The 24,528-nt window shown below is 38.4% G+C and overlaps 2 protein-coding genes across 5 annotated transcripts; both read right to left on the bottom strand.

Moving 5' to 3' along the window:
- Positions 1–1,064: 1,064 nt before the first annotated feature.
- On the bottom strand, positions 1,065–22,714 carry LOC307167614 (uncharacterized protein). 4 transcript variants are annotated; one of them, XM_079886861.1, is made up of 4 exons: positions 22,693–22,714; positions 14,384–14,432; positions 13,262–13,510; positions 10,719–13,030 (listed from the first exon to the last, which is right to left on the bottom strand). In XM_079886861.1, exons 3-4 carry the CDS (start codon positions 13,344–13,346, stop codon positions 12,012–12,014), a joined length of 1,104 nt encoding a protein of 367 aa, XP_079742987.1. In that variant the 5' UTR covers positions 13,347–13,510; positions 14,384–14,432; positions 22,693–22,714; the 3' UTR covers positions 10,719–12,011. The 4 variants fall into 4 exon arrangements, with proteins under 4 accessions (XP_079742988.1, XP_079742987.1, XP_079742985.1 ...); XM_079886862.1 differs by lacking the exons at positions 10,719–13,030; positions 13,262–13,510; positions 14,384–14,432; positions 22,693–22,714 and adding exons at positions 1,065–2,889; positions 4,984–5,195; positions 6,855–7,085; XM_079886859.1 differs by lacking the exon at positions 22,693–22,714 and having other exon boundaries at positions 14,384–14,702.
- On the bottom strand, positions 19,336–22,829 carry LOC307167615 (uncharacterized protein). Its single transcript, XM_079886863.1, has 3 exons — positions 22,651–22,829; positions 21,422–21,670; positions 19,336–21,158 (listed from the first exon to the last, which is right to left on the bottom strand). Exons 2-3 carry the CDS (start codon positions 21,504–21,506, stop codon positions 20,140–20,142), a joined length of 1,104 nt encoding a protein of 367 aa, XP_079742989.1. The 5' UTR covers positions 21,507–21,670; positions 22,651–22,829; the 3' UTR covers positions 19,336–20,139.
- Between the last annotated feature and the right edge of the window lie 1,699 nt (positions 22,830–24,528).

A 24,528-nucleotide genomic window follows, 5' to 3' on the forward strand; every position in this document is an offset into this window, starting at 1 on the left:
AGATGAAGCTGACGATCGCATACACTGTAAAAAAGGATTTGAGGCTTTTGCTACCTCAATTCATTTTCATAAGTCAGTTCAACTAAAATGTTGAGTGTACTTAAGATATGAGTGGCCCCTGCATAAATATGTAGGGAAACCCCACAGAGTGCCCCCCTACAATGCGTGCGACTTACTAGAAACTTCCATTTTGGATGGATCAAGAGTTCCTGAGGTAAGCTTGAACTTCTATCTTACTTGTTTTTATAAAAATACTTGTTAAATTAAGTGTAGACTAGATACATATTACACAGGGTTGTCTTGTCAGTGGCCACGATAAATATATTTTTGTCCGCATATACAGTGAGGAAAATAAGTATTTGAACACCCTGCTATTTTGCAAGTTCTCCCACTTGGAAATCATGGAGGGGTCTGAAATTGTCATCATAGGTGCATGTCCACTGTGAGAGACATATTCTAAAAAAAATCCAGAAATCACAATGTATGATTTTTTAACTATTTATTTGTATGATACAGCTGCAAATAAGTATTTGAACACCTGTCTATCAGCTAGAATTCTGACCCTCAAAGACCTGTTAGTCTGCCTTTAAAATGTCCACTTCCACTCCATTTATTATCCTAAATTAGATGTTCCCTTCGCACCGCTGTGAAGGGAAGGAAGTTGCGCTGGAGAGAATGTGGCTTTAGTTTTTAATGGTTATACCTCAAATATCATCTTTTTTATAATCATTGGAAGCCAAAATCTAAATCTAAAATAAATAATTTCATAATTCAGCACCGGGGCCCGTTTAATACCGGGTTTCGGTACCCATCTCTTGTCCCACCCACTTTTTAAAACAAAGTTACGCCACTGCTTAGACCATTCTGCTCCAGCGTATCAACAATGCGGACTATGATGACAGCTCGCTCACGAGCGAGGGCGGGTCTGTGTTGAAACGCTGCTGTCAATCAACAATCGTGGGAGGGGCATCCGACCGTGTGACGTCACAAGGTCGAACGGCTTGATTTGAGACAGGGGAAAACATATATGGAGATTTAAAAAAAACAACACTGGATGGATTTTTATCATTTTATGATGGTTGTGTACAGGCACTGCCAACACACATTTCCGTACAATCAACTTGTAAAAGTGCATGTACCATTATATGACCCCTTTGATATAGAATGATCAAAAAAAAAATCATTTATGTGATTAAAACTATATAACTCATTCTGTGTTCATTAAATAGATCAAACAAGACAAGATGTTGTTTCTATTTTATTTCTCATAATATGTATTATCATAACAATTTAGTACACTTAGTAAATATGAAAATTACATTAATATATCTAATTCTAGAAAGAACTAATTAGCACACAATTCACCCCGACAGCACTAGCAAGAAAATGGATAAGCTACATAATCAAATTCACAATTATTACACCATTTAAACATTATTCAAATACATAGGCTACTGAGTTACTAAAACAATATTTGTCAAATACACTTGTTTGTTCACAGTTTGAACGTTTTTGTTTCCATTTGTTTAATTTCAAGATCTGAGGTGAATTATCCATTGTTGCTACAAAGCTGGAGCACTAAATGATATTCAAAGTCACATTACACGCTTACAAATAAAGCACATAAACAGTACCTGAGATTATTATTGCCACACTTTGTATTTGTTGTTCCAGCGCGACGCAGCAGAAATATAGAAAACATTTCTAAAATAGAATAGTCGCGTGTCGCTGTTTAGGACAAAAACAGTTATTGACTGTTGAGTGGAAAAACTCCATATTTTATATCACAGTGTTTACTATTTGACATGAAAACAAATGTCGCTCACAACATTTTTTAATATGAGTAAAACTCTTCTCACACTGAGTACAGTAGTACGGCTTTTCTCCAGTGTGAACTCGCTCGTGTGATTTCAGGTTTCCTGAATGAGTGAAACTCTTGTCACAATATGAGCACTTGTAAGGTTTTTCTCCAGTATGAATTCTTTGGTGCCGTTTCAGTTCACCAGCTCTAGTAAAGCTCTTCCCACAGTCACAACACACGATCTCTCACTTTATTATGTGTTTTCTGGTGTAGATTAAAACTGTTCAGCCATAAAAAACTCTTTCCACAGAGAGAACATGCATAAGGCTTCTCATCTGAATGAACTTTCAGGTGTAATTTTAGTCGTGATGATGAATTAAAATCTTTACCACACTGATCACAGTTAAATAGTTTTTCTCCAGAGTAAAAACAGAGATGCATTTTTAAACCTGTTGCATCTCTGAAACTCTTCTCACACTGAGTACAGTGGTACGGCTTCTCTCCAGTATGAATTCGCTCATGCTTTTTCAGGTTTCCAGACTGAGCAAAACTCTTGTCACAATATGAGCACTTGTAAGGTCTTTCTCCAGTATGAATTCTTCGGTGCAGTTTCAGATGGTCAGGTCTAGTAAAGCTCTTCCCACAGTCACAACACACATGTTCTTTCACTTCATAATGTATTTTCTGGTGCCGTTTAAAACTCTTTATCCGTGGAAAACTCTTTCCACAGAGGGAACACACATAAGGCTTCTCATCTGAATGAACATTGATGTGTTCTATTAGACCTGATGATGAATTAAAACCTTTACCACACTGATCACACTTGAATGGTTTTTCTCCGGAGTGAATGTGCAGATGAATTTTTAAAACTGTTGCATCTCTGAAACTCTTTCCACACTGAGTGCATGGGTACGGTTTCTCTCCAGTGTGAATTTTTATGTGTTTATTAAGGTTTCCTTTATTCTGGAAACTCTTTCCACACTGAGAGCAGGAGTGCAGCTTATTGGCATTTGTTCCTTGAGTTTGTAAGTCACAGTGTTTCTTCAAGTCATTTAGTTTCTGTCTTTGCTCCGTCACTTCCATCTGGACTAAAATAAAAGTATTAATCAGTTAGAATCAGTTCAATGAGGTTAAAAGTGAAAATTAAAAACACATAGCAGAAAACAAGACACCTGTCTGTGTATTAAGTATCAGTGACACTTTACAATAAGGTTTCCTTAGGGACCGTTCGGTATTTATGGAAAGGACCACCGGAGGAAAATAGGGGAGGGCCATGTCTTTTTATTCTTTGTTGAGGGGAGGGTCATCCAACTTTTTTATTCATGAAAACAGCAACATTTCAAAGTGGCTTGTTTGCTGCATATCTTTTACATGTAGCTCCATGTTGCTCTCGCGGTATCAGCCCCCCATCTATATCAGATGGGTCTGACCCAACAAAAATCCAGTTTGACGCTGTTTGACAGTGCGCGCGCACTTCAGTACGCGCTCAGAAAAAGTGCATCATGTCAGAACAGAACGCCAATGAAATGTTTACCCGGCAAAGTTTTAAAGCACGAGCAAATAATGAACTTTTGTGATTGCGAATAAGTGCAGTGTCCTGTGAGTGTAACTCTACCGCTGCATTAACATGTGATGTGAATGTACGTCGAGTTTTACAGTATTGGGACTGAGGCGCCAGAACTGCAGCTGATAGAATGTGCGCTGTAGCGCGATACTACCATATTTTAGTTTCCATCCTTATTTTGTTTCCACAATAATGTTAGTGAGTAAATCTACTGAAATTGCCACCATAACAGTGGAGTGTGATGTGTAAGATGTAGGGCTACCACATCTTTAAATTACTATTAATATTATTTAAGTTAACATAATAAAATGCGTAGACCTACACCAAAAAACTAGTTGAGGATAAATTCGTTAAAATTGGGCAATTCCAGCGTTATGGACGTGACATTTGCAGTCAAAACTTGAAATATAAATTCTCAGAAAATGCATTTAATACCAATATATTGAAACGTCTGTTAATATATCCATACTCCCTTAATAAAGGAGTCAAGACATTAGAAAAATATCAGTCTACACATGCGTTTTATATTTAATATGAGGGAAATACACATTTGACGTGACACAAAAAATCTTTAACTTTTAGGTGGCAAAATATTTTTTAGTAATTCTATGAATTACACTGCGCAAACCAAAAGATGTTTACCCACCAGATGAAGAAGGGTCGGCCTCCACAGAACATAAAATATTCGTTTTATTTTATTTTTCGTGTTCGCATTTATGTGAAAAAAAACAAAACAATGTTAAGGGCATGACATGACTTCTCCAGTTCTCCATTACGGACATGACTGCTCTGAAAGCGACTTTAAAAAAAAAATCACACAGACCTCAAACAGAAAGCACAAAGCCTGTCTTTATAGTGAATTTCGTTTTTTATTAATTGCATCTTAATTTTAATCAATGTTTCATCAACCAATTGCCTGGATTTAATAAATAAAAAGATCTTCTGCGAAGATCACAACGCATCGTCAACTTCATCTTTGCAGTCGACACAGAAAACACTTGTTTATTAAAGGGATAGTTCACCCAAAAATGAAAATTCTGTCATCATTTACTCACCCTCAAGTTGTTCCAAACCTGTATGAGTTTCTTTGTTCTGCTGAACACAAAGGAAGATATTTGGAAGAATGTTTGTAACCAAACAGATCTTGGTCCCCATTGACTTCCATAGTATATTTTTTCCTAATGGAAGTCAATGGGGACCGAGATCTGTTTGATTACAAACATTCTTCCAAATATCTTCCTTTGCTTTGAACTTTGAGCGTTGTAACTTTGCAGATGTTGTTTATGCTCAAACAGCAACATTACACACTAACTAAAGTTAGAAAAGTCAAATAATAATCAACCAACCCCTAACATTTGTTAAGTAACATAAACCAACAATGAACAGCTGGATTTTTACATTTACATTAGTTAATACATTAATTAATGTTAACAAATGAGACCTTATTGTAAAGTGTTACCAAAGTGTCTTTGATGTGCAAAGGTCAATTCTGTCATTCACTTGTTAATGCGATTAAAACTGGGTTATGATCATTTAGATGCATTTCTCTATCATTTGTCATCCATATTTCACAGCTACCAAAGCAGTCAACAATGAAGAATCAAGAATGGACACCAACCTATTTGTTCCTCAATATCTTCATGTTTTATTCTGGATGGTTCTGGATCACTCATGTCTTCAATCTCCTCTTTAATAAACTCCATCTTTAACAGTCACACAGATTTCAGCTGCTACTCCTGGAGTTTGTCCTTCTCTTGTAGGATGATGGGAATATTCCCAGTATTTATTGGTGAATTGTTGTGTGAGGGGCTTCACTGCAGGTGTGAACAACTAAAAATCAAAGATAAGTTACTGAATTTATACTGGATTACTTTGAAAGCAAAACACATATGGTGCTTAAAAAATATTTAGTTCAAATATAAAGCATTTTGATTGTTACATATTAATAGTGTATAAAACAGCTCTAGGTTGCTCGTTTTTATGTAACCCAGGATATTATAAGCATGAAATAAGCATAAGTAACAATTCTTCTAAAAATTGTGAAATAATTTCAAAAAAGTTCTGATATTAGAACAAACATGTTTAGGTCACAAAGTTGTTTTGAATCAACGTCAATGTCTGGTAACATCATAAACTGTCAAATAACAATATACAATTTAAAAAACGTTACAGTTGTTACCAAATAAAAAGTTATTAAAAAATGGTAAACCTCACATTTGAGCGTTAATTAACTTAAAGGCAGACAGGCAAATTCTCTCTCTGACAGAAGGTGGCGCTTGTGGAAAAGCAGAAATGGTTACTCCTGAACACAAGCACTTATAAACACTACTTTATTAGGCATTACTGAGGAAAGATAAAAAGAAGATGCCATCTAAGCTATTACGAAGATATTCATTTCCCTTCAGATAGGCTATACATTAAAATAAAAACTCATTAGATCTGCAATAATCAAACGAATGGTCTATTGACATCCAATTTTTGGATTAGAAGATTTCTTATTAGGAAAATCAGCTGTCATCCCAAAGCTTTTTTCAAATGGAAATTAAATTATCCTTCTCTTTCTACCATTAATATATGGAGTGGCATTAATAAGTTTCTGTTACCTAACAAGTGGAAAGAGCTTCACTTTAAAATTCCACATAATTACTATCCCTACAACTCTCTTCTTTCTAAGTTTAAGTTAGACATCTCTTCACACTGCGCATTCTGTAATTCTAATCTTGAAACAATACCACATTTGTTTTTTGAATGTGATTATGCAAAGGAGTTCTGGAAAGAAAGAAGTAGCCTGGCTTATTTTTTCTGCTTATAACAAACTCTTTACTTTTGAGGTTATGAATGTGCTGTTTTTGATTTGGGACTCCGGGTCAAAGGAGATGGATGACAGATTAAAACTGCTTACTTTATTTGGCGAGTTTCATCTTCATAAATGTAAAGTAACTGATTCTAAGCCCAATTTTAGACTTTTTTGTGTTGATTTAAAATTATTATATAACTCTCTATTATATGACTCTCTAATAAGAAAGCTGCTAAAACTTCTTTGTTGCTCAAAGAAATGATGGTTTCATTATAAATTACCTCCTGACTTTCTGAAGATTATTATGTATGTATTCCCAATGTTATTTATTTCTAATTACTTGTATTCATGTTTTGTATTTGTAGTTTCTATGAATGTTTTGTGAATTGTTATTATTTTTTTTCAGTAGACTATCCCTTATCTACTGCCTTGCTTTACTTTGAGTTTACTGTCTTATTTTTAATTTATTTTAGTTTTTGTGCTTGATACATGTATCCCCTGTGCTTTTTGTTCACTAAAAAAATAAAAAAATAAAAAAAGAATTCATATGTAGGCTACACATGTACAGAGTACAGACTGAATAGAGGCTGATCAAAACTAATGATTTAATTATCTGTACGTTACACTAAGAACAATGTGCATTTAGGCAACACAAACATCAATTCTAACATGATAAATATAACATCTCTGACCTGCAGATTGGAAATATACGACATCTAGAGAAAATATTCCACATTTGTCCTTCATTCACGATCGTTAACAGCGTCACTTTCAGCTTCAACTGGTGAAAGTTTCACGCTCGTCTTTCGCGCGTTTCTTTCTTTTCACGTGTTCGACTGTTGCATTCATTTTAGCGTCAAAAGAGACAGCAAAAAGAAAAAGAGATAAGAAAGAAAACAAAACCATAGAGAGGCTCTCGCGCTTCTCTCTTCTGCGCATGCTCAGTGCGCGCGGTGTCATATTTCTTAAAGGGGACGCATTCGGTAAATCACATCTCCGCTCTGTTATGGACCAAATCCACTATTATAATAATAATTAATAATGCTCACTAATAATATATATAATATATCGATTCAACAATATATTCACCTTCACTCAATTACAATTATAGTATTGTTTTTCACGTCCACGGATTATCACGTCATTCAACTCTATATTTTCTCATGGGTGCGTGCTTATTTATAATTAACATAAAACTATCATAAAAATATTCCCATGTGCAATCAACATCCAGTATTTTGTCCCAATCAATTTGAGCAAGATCATATAAGACTGCTTGTTCATTAAAATATTTCATGAAACGACTAGTAATAATTTTTGGATTTTGCTGAGGTAACTTCATATTTCTAACTACTGCCACAACACAGTGGTCACTGATATCATTTGCGAAAACAGAAACTGAAGAGTATTTATATGGGACATTTGTAATGACAAGATCTATTAAAGTAGATTTTTCCAGAGATTTCGAGTCAGGCCTAGTGGAGTCTACCAATTGAAAAATATTTAGATTATCACAAAGCATTTTAAAATGATTGGATATTGTATGCATCCAATTCAAATCATCAAGTAAGATCAGTTTCTTATTATTTTAAAGAAGCCAACAAATTCACTACAGAATGTAAAACACAACTAGTTGCCGACAGATGTCTATAACAACCAGCTATGGTGAGCTGCAATGTAGCAATGTTGTCTCAAGATGTTCTTCGACATAAGTTGGCACGGTATCCAAAAGAATGTCTAAAAGAATATATGAGAATTATATATTTTATTTATAAATAAAATAGCCAGTGAACAGAATAAGAACAAAACACGAAGGTAAATAATCATAGGAGGTGTGTGTGACAAGAGTTCTCACTCAAACCACTGCCAGCTGAAGCTTTTGATTGCTTTTAGAGAGAAAAACTGCTCATAACTGCTGGTCTAGGATCAGTTTTCTCCATAATAATAGCATATTGGTGGTTGCCTCAATGTGTTGACACTAATGACCTCACCATAATTAATGAGGTGAAAACAGGGAACTAGACCGTATTCAGAGCAGTGCCATGACAGGAATGAAAGCGAGGCTGTGAAGGATAGACTTACTGTGTTTTAAATGGCATCCACTGTAAAATGCTTTATAAAACTCCTAGATTACTGTATTACTGCTGCCTGATTGGTTCGCACGTCTCAGCCGCCTCGCCATAAGATGAGCAGTCGCCTCAGCACAGCCAATGGGCGAGCTAGTAGCTCTGCTGGTATTTGCTGTGCAGCTGCACTAGGTTTTAAATTATAGGCTTCAATATTCTCGAGGAAAGGAGTTTCCCAACTGCATATTAGCTACACAATACGAAGTGACCGTTCTCGAAAGGGAACAAATGTTGCTCACTTAGAACATTTTTTAAAATGAGTTTGAAGGATTGATAAACGTGTAAAGCTCTTCTCACACAGTAGTACAGCTTCTCTCCAGTATGAACTTGCTCATGTGATTTCAGGTGTGGAAACTGAGTGAAACTCTTGTCGGACTCGGGGAACTGCTCTCACTGGAACGGACTCGGGGAACTGCTCTCACTGGAACGGACTCGGGAACTGCTCTCACTGGAACAGACTCGGGAACTGCTCTCACTGGAACGGACTCGGGAACTACTCGGGAACTGCTCTCACTGGAACGGACTCGGGAACTGCTCTCACTGGAACGGACTCGGGGAACTGCTCTCACTGGAACGGACTCGGGAACTGCTCTCACTGGAACAGACTCGGGAACTGCTCTCACTGGAACAGACTCGGGAACTGCTCTCACTGGAACGGACTCGGGAACTGCTCTCACTGGAACAGACTCGGGAACTGCTCTCACTGGAACAGACTCGGGAACTGCTCTCACTGGAACGGACTCGGGAACTGCTCTCACTGGAACAGACTCGGGAACTGCTCTCACTGGAACAGACTCGGGGACTGCTCTCACTGGAACAGACTCGGGAACTGCTCTCACTGGAACGGACTCGGGAACTGCTCTCACTGGAACAGACTCGGGAACTGCTCTCACTGGAACGGACTCGGGAACTGCTCTCACTGGAACAGACTCGGGAACTGCTCTCACTGGAACGGACTCGGGAACTGCTCTCACTGGAACAGACTCGGGAACTGCTCTCACTGGAACGGACTCGGGAACTACTCGGGAACTGCTCTCACTGGAACGGACTCGGGGACTGCTCTCACTGGAACAGACTCGGGAACTGCTCTCACTGGAACGGACTCGGGAACTGCTCTCACTGGAACAGACTCGGGAACTGCTCTCACTGGAACGGACTCGGGAACTACTCGGGAACTGCTCTCACTGGAACGGACTCGGGAACTGCTCTCACTGGAACGGACTCGGGGAACTGCTCTCACTGGAACGGACTCGGGAACTGCTCTCACTGGAACGGACTCGGGAACTGCTCTCACTGGAACGGACTCGGGAACTACTCGGGAACTGCTCTCACTGGAACGGACTCGGGAACTGCTCTCACTGGAACGGACTCGGGAACTGCTCTCACTGGAACGGACTTGGGAACTACTCTCACTGGAACAGATTTGGGGATCTGCTCTTTGTTCAGTGTCTCGGTCCGCTTGTTTGGTGGCACCAGGGTTCAGATGGCAGCGTTCTCACTTGTTCAAATGAAACGCACTAACTGAACAATCCCACCAGGGTTTGTTTTAATCAAACCAAACATGCCAAGTGTGAACACACCCATACTAAACAATATGATAAAAACGACAAATTATTTCCATGTTTTTTTGGCCACAAAAATAAGTTTTGTTATGTACAGAAGGCGCATGCTCTTTCTCCCGCTCTTTCTCCCACACATACAGTACGGACACACACTCTTGCACAGAAATGTGTTGTCAGGGCTGCTCTGACGATATTATCAGTAAAATAGTTTAACAACTTAAAAGCTGCATGACCTTTCTCACTAGCAGGGTAATATCAGCGCTATTCTTGAAACAGTAGAGATGATGCTGCCGAACACTGTTGAGAGAGACACAGAGGTAATTCATACACGCTTAATCTGAAAAAAACCTGACAAATGTCTTGAGGTGTGGGTAACCATAGTATAAGTGGAATATTTGACTCCAGTCCATTGAATTAGAAAATAATGCACATCCAAGGGGTAACATTACCAACTAAGGTGTGCATTGTTTTCTAATAATTCAAATGCCTGTCATCAATTATTCCTTACTTATACAGATACTTTTCACCACTGCCCCACATCTTTTATTATCCGGCTTGAATGAAATCTGAGAGCTTTCTGTCCCTCCATTAACATCTATGCAATAACAACTTTGCAAAAAAGTTCATAAAGAGATTGTAAAACTAATCCATATGAATCCAGCTGTTACCTAATGTGTTGGTGGAAACAGCATGAAGGAGAACGATAATAAAGGTCTTTAATGACAAAACCACACTTAACATTAACGAGAATAGAGAAGACTGAGGGAGAACACAGTGTCTAAATACACAGAGCAAACAAAAGGAACTTAATTAGATTATTAACAGGACACAAGTGAATGAGATGATTAATTAGAAAGACAGTGGAGTACTGGGTCACAGATAACACATAGTAGAGATGAAATTAAAGCTATAATTAAAAAGCAAATAAATCAAAGATGGCAACAAATGTGGGAAACAGGAAGTACGGGTAGACATATGTATGCAATCCAACCAAAAGTTGGGAAAAAGAGGTACTCAGGTGGAAGTAGAAGGGAGGAAAACATTTTATCAAGACTTAGCAGACTTAGAATAGGACATACAGGACTTAATAAATCATTGAAATTATTGTCCAAGCATCCGACAGGACTTTCTTGAATGGTGTGGAGAAAATGAAACAGTAGAACATGTTATCATGTATTGTGAAAGATATAAAGAGGATAGAGATAAATTATTTGAAGAGATTCCGAGGAAAGAGGAGACTGATATAACTTTGAGAAACATATTAAAACCAGAACAGGAAAATGATAATAGAGAAGCTTTATTTAAATATCTTGAGAATACAGGTTTAATTAATAGGAATTGAAAGGGTGTTTTCTTTTTTTTTTTTTTTTTTTAAGCCAGAGGAGCTGAACACGCTGCGCTGGCTGTAGCATAAGGTTTTAATATAGTGGGTAAGGATGGGGAGTGGGTAGTTGTTAGAGTCCCTGGATCAAGTTCACAGTAGGTGGCGGTAATGCACGAAATCGATGCGAATCGCCAAAAAAAAAGAAAGAAGAAGAACTGGGTCATAGAACTAAACCAAAAACAAAATGAAACATGGGCAACAGATCATCCATGTAACACCAGCGGTTTAGTCAAACATTTTCTGAAAAGACACGGTCACTTTATATGATGAACATTTTGAAATTAGGCTCTCAGATTTAATAATAAAAAAAAATAATTTTATTTGTGTTTGGAAGATGAACGAAAGTCTTACAGGTTTGGAACGACATTAGGGTGAGTAATTAATGACAGAATTTTTGGCTGAACTTTCCCTTTAAGTCTTACTAGTTAACCAATCTTTTCACCAAATTAACAAAATTAATCTAGATGATATAGTACTCTAATGAAAAACTCCATATTTATTCTAGTAATTTTAGTGAATAAAGGTTTAAATATGGATATTTTTCTTACAAGACCACATTGCTTCACTTCAGAAGGCCTTTATTAACCCCCGCAGAACAGTGTGGATGCACTTTGGTGGACTTCAAAACATAAAAAAAACATTTTCTCTCTGATTTTATTCGTCTGAAAGAAGAATGTATTTGACATGAAAACGAATGCTGATCACTTGAAACATTTTTTTCATATGAGTGTGAAGGCTTGATAAATGTTTAAATGTCTTATCACACTGAGTACAGTATTACGGCTTCTCTCCAGTATGAATTCGCTCGTGTAGTTTCAGGTTTCCAGAATAAATGAAACTCTTGTCACAATATGAGCACTTGTATGTTCTTTCTTTAGTATGAGTTCTTTGGTGCCGTCTCAGATGGTCAGGTCTAGTAAAGCCTTTCCCACATTTAAAGCACACATGATCTTTCACTTCATCATGTGTTTTCTGGTGAAGTTTAAAACTGCTCGGTCGAGAAAAACTCTTTCCACAGAGAGAACACACATAAGGCCTCTCATCTGAATGAACTTTCAGGTGTTGTTTTAGAATTGATGACGAATTAAAATATTTCCCACACTGATCACAGTTGAATGGCTTTTCCCCAGAGTGATGGAGCAGATGAACACTGAGACCTGATGCATCTTTGAAACTCTTCTCACACTGAGTACAGTAATACGGCTTCTCTCCAGTATGAACTCGCTCGTGTGATTTCAGGTGTCCAGAATGAATGAAGCTCTTGTCACAGTATGAGCACTTGTAAGGTTTTTCTCCAGTGTGAGTTCTTTGGTGCCGTTCCAGATATTCAGCTGCAATAAAGCTCTTCCCACATTTAAAGCACACATGATCTTTCACTCCATCATGTGTTTTCTGGTGCAGTTTAAAACTGTTCAGCCGTGGAAAACTCTTTCCACAGAGAGAACACACATAAGGCCTCTCATCTGAATGAACTATCAGGTGTTGTTTTAGACTTGATGATGAATTAAAATCTTTACCACACTGATCACAGTTGAATGGTTTTTCTCCAGAGTGACGGAGCAGATGGTTACTGAGACCTGATGCATGAGTAAAACTCTTTCCACACTGAGTGCATGTATACGGTTTCTCTCCAGTGTGAATTCTTATGTGTTTATTAAGGTTTCCTTTATTTTGGAAACTCTTTCCACACTGAGAGCAGGAGTGCAGCTTTTTGGCTTTTGTTCCTTGAGTTTGTAAGTCACAGTGTTTCTTCACGTCATTTAGTTTCTGTCTTTGCTCCGTCACTTCCATCTGGTCTAAAATAAACATATTAATCAGTTAGAATCAGTTCAATGAGGTTAAATGTGAGAATTAAAAACACTTAGCAAGCAGAAAACAAGACACCTGTCTGTATAAAGTCTCTTTAATGTGCAAAGTTCGATTAAAACTGGGTTATGGTCATTTAGATGCATTTCTCTATCATTTGTCATTCATATTTCAGAGCTACTGAAGCAGTCAACAATGAAGAATCAAGAATGGACACCAACCTATTTGTTCCTCAGTATCTTCATGTTTTATTCTGGATGGTTCTGGATCACTCATGTCTTCAATCTCCTCTTTAATAAACTCCATCTTTAACAGTCACACAGATTTCAGCTGCTACTCCTGGAGTTTGTCCTTCTCTTGTAGGATGATGGGAATATTCCCAGTATTTATTGGTGAATGGTTGTGGGAGGGGCTTCACTGCAGGTGTGAACTGTGATATCTGTGTGATACTGACGCCCACAGGACCAGATCTGGAAAAATCAAAGATAAGTTACTGAACTTATACTGGATTACTTTAACAGCAAAACACATAATGGTGCCTTTAATGTAGTTCAAATATAGAGCATTTTGATGGTTACATATTAGTAGGATATAAAACAACAGTAGGTTGATAATTTTTAAGTAACCCAGGATATAATAAGGATGAAACGTGGCACAGGTTATATTATTCAATTAATATCTAAACCAATTATATTATACCCAGAAATATAACATAAGACGACAGAAATCAACCATCGATTAAGGGACTGAGAATGATGCACAAAAGGAAATAAACACTTGACCATCAAAATGTGGATAACAAGTACAATACAATATGATGATAATTTAAATGTATTTTCAGAATAATTAATTAATAATATATTGCTGGTTATTTCATTTAATTTCATATATTGCCATTAACAGTTGAACAAAAGCTCAAAAATCTGGTGAATTGTTGTGAGGGACACCAGATCTGCCAAATTCAAGGTTACAATACAGAGTTTATACTGAAATACTGTAATAATTACACTTCTTAAATTAAATGACCATGTGTGCTTGATTTTAGAAATATAGAGCATTTTGATATGGTTGTATGTTATATAGGCTCTATATGAGGGTTGTTCATTTTTATGTGACTTTATAAGGATGAAACAAGTCACAGGTTAAATTCTTCAATTAATATATGAATTAAACAGGAATCTAACAAAGATAACAGAAATCATGCACAATATGCCTAGACACACTGAATAGTGGCTGATCAAAAATAATGACTATATTTAATTCTCTGTACGTTACACTATGAACAATGTACATTTAGACAACACAAACATATATTCTTACATGATAAATATAACATCTCCGACCTGCAGACTGGAAATATACGACATCCGAAGAAAATATTCCACATTTGTCCTTCATTCACGATCGTTAACAGCGTCACTTTAAGCCTCAACTGGTTAAAGTTTCAGCGCTCGTCTCGTGTCTCTCGCGCTTCTCTCTTTTTTATTGCATTAACAAGGACAGTAATATAACATACACTTACAGGGGATCCCAACGTGTTTGACTGTTACATTCATAATAGCGTCTAAGGAAACAACAAAAAGAAAGATAGAGAAAGAAGAAACATAGACAGCAAAAGAAATGGACACAGCGACCCCATAGAATTCCTCTTCTTCTTCTTCTATGGATTTACCAACTTATGGTGCATACCGCCGCCACCTGTGCTGGCTTGTGAAGTGATTTCAGTCTAGATGTAGGCTATGTTAAAATATGTCTATATTCTATTCCTAAGGCTAAGATCACTATGCTTAATGAATTTTATAACTGACCAATTTTCCCGGATCCTTGTTTTGTGTTTAATATGTTGTTGATTGTAAATTCTTTGCATCCCATTCCCTGTAGCTCTCTTATTAACTCATTCCTTTCCTGTTCATACCAAGGACAAAATAACAACACATGCTCAACTGTTTCCTTTACTTGGCATATTTCGCATAATCCTGTACCATGTTTCCCTATAATATGAAGTGTAGAATTAAGTTTTGTATGTCACATCCTATAGTCTTGTTAAAATAACCTGATCATCTCTACTTAAATTTTGGGTCAATATACTTTTTCTTACAGTATTATGTATATTATAAAAAATGTTCATTCCAAGTTCTTTGCTATTTCTAGTTGCAAGCTTCTTAATGATACTTTTTCCTTCCATCCTACTTAATGCAACTGTAATAGTAGGGATGTTCAGTTTAAGTGACTCTTTAGCCATTTTATCAGATCTTTCATTTCCTGGTATATCAGCATGTGCTTGTACCCAAACAAATTTAATTATTGTTCCAGCTTGCCATAATCTACACATAATATTCAATATTTCTATAAAGATATCATATCTAACTGTTTGATATGTTTGTAGGCTTATAAGTGATGCCATTGAATCTGAACAAATCACAACTTTATTTGGCATCACTTCTTCCACCCAACTAAGTGCCATCTGAATTGCCACCAATTCTGCGGTATACACTGAAGTCCCATCTGTTAATCTCCCATATTTTTCTATTTTAAATTCTGGAACATAAAATGCTGATCCAGTACGACCCATCTCTGGATTTCTTGATCCATCTGTGTATATTGGAAGAAATGCATAATAAGCTGTTCTGATATATTCAATTCTTAATGTCAATTTGTGACCCCATAGATTTCAACAGAGAAAAGTGAAGTCAATTAGAAGCACTCACTTCCTGATGGCTGAGCGACTGCGCAGACTCAAACTGAGCTTGACGACGTAGATGTGACGTGAGCAACCCGTCTGTCTTCTAGTAGCTGTGCCAAGAGAAATCTGAATCATTTCCTTCCGAATCTTGCAGAGACGGAGAGCGTGAGGAGGAGGTGTCCATGAGCTAGGAGTAGGAGAAACTTTTGCTAAGTATTCTGATTCATTATTATGTCATTTTGCCTCCACGTCCCCCGATTGCCCGCGAGCTTCTCCTCCTGTCCATACGGTAATCTCTCTACTGTGCGACAGAGAGTCGCGTGGTTATGACGCAATCGTTAGCCTATTTTTACAAAAACTGCATCTACGGGGCCATAACGTAAGATACAAGGTAATGGAGCCTTTTATACATTTTCGTGTTTCTTTAGAAATAAATAATGGACAAATGGAGTCTTTAAACGCCTCAGATGTAAAGTTATTCGCTGTCAAAGTGACGCCGAAATGAATGGGAGTCAATGGAATGCTAACAGCAGGTGAGGGTCCGCTAATCAATGGCGGCGCCCGGGGAAGGTACGCTTTCTGGGTGCTGGATTACCCCCTTGAGAAGAAAGAAAACAAAACTATAGAGAGGTTCTCGCTCATTTTCTGTATTTGTAGTTTCTATGAATGTTTTGTGAATTGTTATTATTTTTTTGGTAGACTATCCCTTATCTATTGCCTTGCTTTACTTTGAATTTACTGTCTTATTTTTTATTTATTTTATTTTTTTGTGCTTGATACATGTATCCCCTGTGCTTTTTGCTCAATAAAAAATAAATAAATAAAGGCTCTCACACTTCTCTCTTCTGCGCATGCACAGGTGTAATGTTTCTTAAAGGGGCCGCATTCAGTAAATCACATCTCCACTCTGTTATGGACCAAATCCACTATTATAATAATTAATAATGCACAATAATACATATAATATATGGATTCAACAATATATTCACATTTACTCAATTACAGTTTTTCTACATTTCTCCCTTATTATGTAATTGTAGCCTAATTATAGGGTCTTCTTTTGAATACATGCAGATATACAGCAGTGGCGACTGGCAAGGCCAGAAACTTTAAAGTGAGCAGATCTTGGTGAAGTTGGACCTCAATGTTAAATGTGATTTATTGTCAGCCAACAGTTTCATGAAAACAGCTAAATCCATTTATAAATAAAATAGCCAGTGAACAGAATAAGAACAAATGATTAGTTCGTCACTCGAGTCTCGAGTTCGGGTTCGGCCGGGTCTTTATATCGGCTATATATATGAAATACATTTATGAGATGCACTTACTGTAAAGCTGCTTTGAAATAATATGTATCCAAACAAATGTGAAAGTCTCTTGGTTTGGCGTAGTGCAAAAATGTCTGTAGTGCAACAATCAGTTCTGTACGATACTCAGTGTTGAGGTAATTGCTGAGAAATACCACTAACGATGAATTCCACTTGTAAGGCACTGATCACTCGACAAATCACAGGTTTTCTTGTCTCTTTAGGACTGAGTGTCACAAAAAAAAAAAACGTATAACCCTTCCCTCCAAAAAAACTTTTCGTGGGAGGAGCTATGGCGTTGTGAACTGAAATGGGCTCATAGGCTGGAGCGCAGACACACATAAATGCAAAAGCTATCATGGTCAGTGTTGCACTCTCTGGGCTAAGCTGTGGGATCTTCTACCACTGGAACAGACTCGGGAACTTCTCTCACTGGAACTGATTCGGGAACTACTCTCACTGGAACGGACTCGGGAATTACTCTCACTGGAACGGACTCGGGAACTTCTCTCACTGGAACGGACTCGGGAATTACTCTCACTGGAACGGACTCAGGAATTACTCTCACTGGAACGGACTCGGGAACTACTCTCACTGGAACTGATTCGGGAACTTCTCTCACTGGAACGGACTCGGGAATTACTCTCACTGGAACGGACTCGGGAACTACTCTCACTGGAACGGACTCGGGAACTACTCTCACTGGAACGGACTCAGGAATTACTCTCACTGGAACGGACTCAGGAATTACTCTCACTGGAACGGACTCGGGAACTACTCTCACTGGAACTGATTCGGGAACTACTCTCACTGGAACGGACTCGGGAATTACTCTCACTGGAACGGACTCGGGAACTGCTCTCACTGGAACGGACTCGGGAACTTCTCTCACTGGAACGGACTCGGGAATTACTCTCACTGGAACGGACTCAGGAATTACTCTCACTGGAACGGACTCGGGAATTACTCTCACTGGAACGGACTCGGGAACTTCTCTCACTGGAACGGACTCGGGAATTACTCTCACTGGAACGGACTCGGGAACTACTCTCACTGGAACGGACTCGGGAACTACTCTCACTGGAACGGACTCAGGAATTACTCTCACTGGAACGGACTCAGGAATTACTCTCACTGGAACGGACTCGGGAACTACTCTCACTGGAACTGATTCGGGAACTACTCTCACTGGAACGGACTCAGGAATTACTCTCACTGGAACGGACTCGGGAACTGCTCTCACTGGAACGGACTCGGGAACTACTCTCACTGGAACGGACTCGGGAACTACTCTCACTGGAACGGACTCGGGAACTACTCTCACTGGAACTGATTCGGGAACTACTCTCACTGGAACGGACTCGGGAACTGCTCTCACTGGAATGGACTCGGGAACTACTCTCACTGGAACGGACTCGGGAACTACTCTCACTGGAACGGACTCGGGAACTACTCTCACTGGAACTGCTCTCACTGGAACAGACTCGGGAACTACTCTCACTGGAACTGATTCGGGAACTGCTCTCACTGGAACTGATTCGGGAACTACTCTCACTGGAACGGACTCAGGAACTGCTCTCACTGGAACGGACTCGGGAACTGCTCTCACTGGAACGGACTCGGGAACTACTCTCACTGGAACGGATTCGGGAACTGCTCTCACTGGAACGGACTCAGGAACTGCTCTCACTGGAATGGACTCGGGAACTGCTCTCACTGGAACGGATTCGGGAACTGCTCTCACTGGAACGGACTCAGGAACTGCTCTCACTGGAACGGACTCGGGAACTGCTCTCACTGGAACGGACTCGGGAACTGCTCTCACTGGAACGGACTCGGGAACTACTCACACTCTCTGTGTTCAGTGTCTCGGTCCGCTTGTTTGGTGGCACCAGATGGCAGCGTTCTCACTTGTTCAAATGAAACGCACTAACTGAACAATCCCACCAGGGTTTGTTTTAATCAAACCAAATTCGACGAGGAAGAAGACGAAATAAACTTGCGTTCTAAACTACTTAGAACACTATCTAAGGCCGCATCGAAGTATAACTTCGCGTCTGATGCCATGTTGGATTCATAGATATAAACAAACTGCTTCGGTGTGTCGCATAGACGTCGTCATCGTCTTGCTGCTCCCTCCCCTTTCTGTGATTGGTTCCCTTTTTGAGGGGAAAATCTGGTCCATGGTGTCCAGGCTGCCTAGCAGCATGAATAAAATCGCGCTGCGCTCAAGACAGCATGGAGAAACCCAGGCTATATGAATCCAGCTGTTGCGTAACGTGGTGGTGGAAACAGCATGAAGGAGAACAATAATAAAGGTCTTTAATGACAAAACCACACTTAACATTAATGAGAACAGACGAAGACTGAGGGAGAACACAGTGTCTAAATACACAGAGCAAACAAAAGGAACTTAATTAGATGATTAATAGGACACTGAGTGTATGATATGATTAATAAGACAGACAGTGGAGAACTGGGCCACAGAACTAAACCAAAAACACTATGAAACATAGGCAACAGATCATCCATGTAACACCAGCGGTTTAGTCAAAAAAATTCTGAAAAGACACGGTCACTTTATATGACGAACAGATTGAAATTAGGCTCTCAGATTTAATAAAATTTCTGTTTTTTATTTGTGTTTTGAAGATGAACAAAAGTCTTACAGGTTTGGAACGACATTAGGGTGAGTAATTAATGACAGAATTTTTGGGTGAACTTTCCCTTTAAGTCTTTCTAGGTAACCAATCTTTTTTTTTTTTTTTTACCAAATTAACAAAATTAATCTAGATGATATAGTACTCTAATGAAAAACTCCATATTTATTCTAGTTATGTAAGTGAATAAAGTTTTAAATATGGATATTTTTCTTACAAGACCACATTGCTTCACTTCAGAGGGCCTTTATTAACCCCCACAGAACAGTGTGGATGCACTTTGGTGGACTTCAAAACATAAAAAAAATATTCATATATATCTGATTGTATTCGTCTGAAAGAAGAATGTATTTGACATGAAAACGAATGTTGATCACTTGAAAAAAAAATTTCATATGAGTGTGAAGGCTTGATAAATGTTTAAATGTCTTCTCACACTGAGTACAGTATTACGGCTTCTCTCCAGTATGAACTCGCTCGTGTAGTTTCAGGTGTCCAGAATAAATGAAACTCTTGTCACAATATGAATACTTGTGGGGCCTTTCTCTAGTATGAGTAATTTGGTGCCGTTTAAGTTGGCCAGCTGTAGTAAAGCTCTTCCCACAGTCACAACACACACGATCTTTCACTTCATCATGTGTTCTCTGGTGCAGTTTAAAACTGTTAAGCCATGAAAAACTCTTTCCACAGAGAGAACACACATAAGGCCTCTCATCTGAATGAACTTTCAGGTGTTTTTTTAGATGTGATGATGAAATAAAATCTTTCCCACACTGATCACAGTTGAATGGCTTTTCCCCAGAGTGACGGAGCCGATGAACACTGAGACCTGATGCATCTCTGAAACTCTTCTCACACTGAGTACAGTCGTACGGCTTCTCTCCAGTATGAACTCGCTCGTGTGATTTCAGGTATCCAGACTGAGCGAAACTCTTGTCACAGTATGAGCACTTGTAAGGTTTTTCTCCAGAATGAGTTCTTTGATGCAGTTTCAGATAGGCAGCTGTAGTAAAGCTCTTCCCACATTTAAAGCACACATGATCTTTCACTCCATTATGTATTTTCTGGTGCAGTTTAAAACTGTCCATCCGTGAAAAACTCTTTCCACAGAGAGAACACACATAAGGCCTCTCATCTGTATGAACTTTCAGGTGTTGTTTTAGATTTGATGATAAATTAAAATCTTTACCACACAGATCACAGTTAAATGTTTTTTCTCCAGAGTGACGGAGCAGATGATCACTGAGAGTTGATGCTCGAGAAAAACTCTTTCCACACTGAGTGCATGGATACGGTTTCTCTCCAGTGTGAATTCTTATGTGTGTCTCAAGGTTTCCTTTCCTTTGGAAACTCTTTCCACACTGAGAGCAGGAGTGCAGCTTTTTGGCTTTTGTTCCTTGAGTTTTGAAGTCACAGTGTTTCTTCACGTCATTTAGTTTCTGTCTTTGCTCCGTCACTTCCATCTGGTCTAAAATAAACATATTAATCAGTTAGAATCAGTTCAATGAGGTTAAATGTGAGAATTAAAAACACTTAGCAAGCAGAAAACAAGACACCTGTCTGTATAAAGTATCTTCAATCTTTAATGTGCAAAGTTCGGTTCTGTCATTCACTTGTTAATGCGATTAAAACTGGGTTATGGTCATTTAGATGCATTTCTCTATCATTTGTCATCCATATTTCAGAGCTACTAAAGCAGTCAACAATGAAGAATCAAGAATGGACACAAACCTATTTGTTCCTCAGTATCTTCATGTTTTATTCTGGATGGTTCTGGATCCCTCATGTCTTCAATCTCCTCTTTAATAAACTCCATCTTTAACAGTCACACAGATTTCAGCTGCTACTCCTGGAGTTTGTCCTTCTCTTGTAGGATGATGGGAATATTCCCAGTATTTATTGGTGAATTGTTGTGTGAGGGGCTTCACTGCAGGTGTGAACTGTGGTCACTGTGTGATACTGACGCCCACAGGACCAGATCTGGAAAAATCAAAGATAAGTTACTGAATTGATACTGGATTACTTTAATTACATTTAAATTAAATGAACATATGTTTTCTGTCAGGAATGTGGGTATCCTTCATGTTGTTTTTATAAAAAATGGCACATAGCCACACTTTTGATGTTCCCGGTCAAAAATGACCGGCCTACAAAAAATAGCTTATAAATCACTTGTTAGGCTATATTATCAAAAAGTGTGACTTATGTGGCATTTCGTACAAAAAAATAATAAATTTAAACAAATTTCCTGGTGAAAAAATTAAAGTATACTAGTGTGATCAACAGTGCCAATTTTCTTCATATTTTATTTAATATATCCAAAATGATTCAAAAATAATGCTTTTTTTACTCAAAAAATTAGATGCCTACTCTCAGATAAATGAGGCCTACGATTAATCAGATGCAAATAGAAATATAAAACCAGTCCAAATTGAAAGAAAACAAGTTGACAAAAAGATTGAATCCAATATTGGGTGATGATATAGCATAAAAAGAGATTTATTAGCTATTTTTACAGGTCCGGGAATATCAATAGTGTTATAGGGTTTTGAACCCCATATAACAAGGGATATTTTGATACAAGTTAGACATTAATTGCATTTAAAACAAGGTTTGTTTAATTCTTGTCCGAAGTCTGACTGAAATAACAGAGCCATCATGTTTAACTGAGCCGCTGAAAACCCTCTTTGTCTCCAAAAGTTCCTCGTTTTCACCTCATTCATTGTGGTGAATTAGTGATGTCTGAGATCTTCTGTTAAGAGGAACATTAAGCTCATTTTATTGGTGTCAATAGACTAAAACATAGTCTGTGGAAAAACTCTCTGCCAACATATTATTACACTCTAATTAAAAATAAACTGGGACACACAACGCATTACTTTACATTAGTAACGTTACTTAAACACGTAAACTCAGGAGCTGGTTAATGTTAAACTCTGTAATCTGGTAACTTCTCTCACCTGAAGACTGGAAATATACGGCATCCGAAGAAAATATTCCACATTTGTCCTTCATTCACGATCGTTAACAGCGTCACTTTCAGCCTTGACTGGTTTCAGCTCATCTCCTGTCTCTCGCGCTTCTCTCTTCTGCGCATCGTCAGTGCGCGCGGTGTCATGTTTCTTAAAGGGGCCGCATATTAAAGCGAGCCTATTGACCCTTTTCACATTTCCTGGATTCTCATGAGCAGAAGTTGTTATAGTTGGGTAAACTTCTCAAGCAGTTAATGGTGAGAGAATACATTTAAAAAAAAAATTTGTGTGTGTTCCCATTTGCTCAAATAGAAAAAGACAAACTCCTCAATACTGTTTTCACAACTTTCATAAAAAGGGAACAAACGAGAGATTGATAACAGCAGTCAGAAGAGAGAAAGATGTCAATTTTACCATCACTCCCACAGCCGCTGTATTAAAAACTAGGGGTTGAACAGTCTAGTCAACTGTAATGCTCTGCCATGACGCTTTAAGCTTGGTGTTTAGTCGTTGATCTTGGCCTATAGAGGGCGCAACAGGATAAGAAATCTTTGAAGTTCACATGTTTCCAAACAGTTAAAAGGACAAATAAATGCATACTCCCGAGAGCTCTCCACAAGACATATTTGATTATACCAGTGGTTCCCAATCCTGGTCCTGGGGACCCACAGCTCTGCACATTTTATATGTTTCCTTTATCTGACACACCCAGTTCAGTTCATAGAGCTCTTTCCTAACGAGATGATGATCTGAATCAGGTGTGTTAAATGAGGGAGACATACAAACTGTGCAGAGCTGTGGGTCCCCAGGACCAGGATTGGGAACCACTGGATTATACCATCTGGATGGATGCCCAAAATTGATCAGGTGAATGCATTTTTAAACAGCTTATTGTACACGTATGTTACTCGCCGTTCTAAACTAATGCGCTGTTGCATTGTAACACACACATACAGACAGTAACTCGCAGATCGCACGCAGATCGCGCAGATCGCGCAGATCGCACGCACAAAGAAACATTCAGTACGCAGAAATGTGTTGTCAACACTGTTCTGTGATTTACCAATAAAATAACTTAAAAACTGAAAAGTTCAGGCATACTTCTAAGTAACTAAAACCCACAGCTTATCTATTAGTAGTATAGAGGTAGAACTAATTCACGCACAATCGTTCTCTCACTAATGCATTCATATAAATGTAATCTTTACTGTGCAACTTTATCTTAAGCAGAAATCTGTGAGAAATATAATGGCCCAAAGATAAAAGAAGTGATAAAAATAAGCTGTAATGTAGGAGCGCTGTGTCATATGCCATAGCTGTGCAGAAGGCAACCCATGTTCAAGTCTCAGCTCGAGGTTCAGGCTTATTTGTTCATTAATGATGTCATCAGTAGGCACGTTTCCATTACAGATTTGCGCAAAACTTTTGCGTTTTTTTCTAAATGTCGACAAAAAACTATTGCGAAATGACGCCGTTTCCATTAACAGATGTTATGCGACTAAAACTTAATTTTTTCCTCTCGCGATGAGTAAAATCATTCCAAAAACATGGCAACGGTGTTGGTAGGTTTCTGTACTATATCCCAGCCACTGCACTAGCCATTATTATTAATCAAAGGAGATGTATGTGTGTTTTCCAAGCTTTAATGGCAAGGAACGACCCTTATTATGACCGCCGCTAGCGTAGCTAGCGAAAGCGGTCATATAGGGATTGTCAAAGTTTTTTTTTTTTTTTTTCCCGTCACCTTACTGAATTTTTCGTCAACGATACCAGGGACACCGAAGCACCGGGGAACATGAAATTTTGTGGGCATGTAGCCCCACTAGACTTCTAAGGAAAAATTTCGTTTGGTCCCCGGGGGCCACT

The sequence above is a fragment of the Squalius cephalus genome (genome assembly GCF_949319135.1).
Source record: "Squalius cephalus genome assembly, chromosome: 11".
Taxonomy (NCBI): domain Eukaryota; kingdom Metazoa; phylum Chordata; class Actinopteri; order Cypriniformes; family Leuciscidae; genus Squalius; species Squalius cephalus.

Bases quoted from the DNA above. Each gene is read 5' to 3' on its own strand.
- LOC307167614 (XM_079886861.1), bottom strand. From the start codon at position 13,346: ATGGAGTTTATTAAAGAGGAGATTGAAGACATGAGTGATCCAGAACCA. The intron at 13,031-13,261 runs GTTGGTGTCCAT...TGTTTATTTTAG, and splicing joins AGATACTGAGGAACAAATAG to ACCAGATGGAAGTGACGGAG.
- LOC307167615 (XM_079886863.1), bottom strand. From the start codon at position 21,506: ATGGAGTTTATTAAAGAGGAGATTGAAGACATGAGGGATCCAGAACCA. The intron at 21,159-21,421 runs GTTTGTGTCCAT...TGTTTATTTTAG, and splicing joins AGATACTGAGGAACAAATAG to ACCAGATGGAAGTGACGGAG.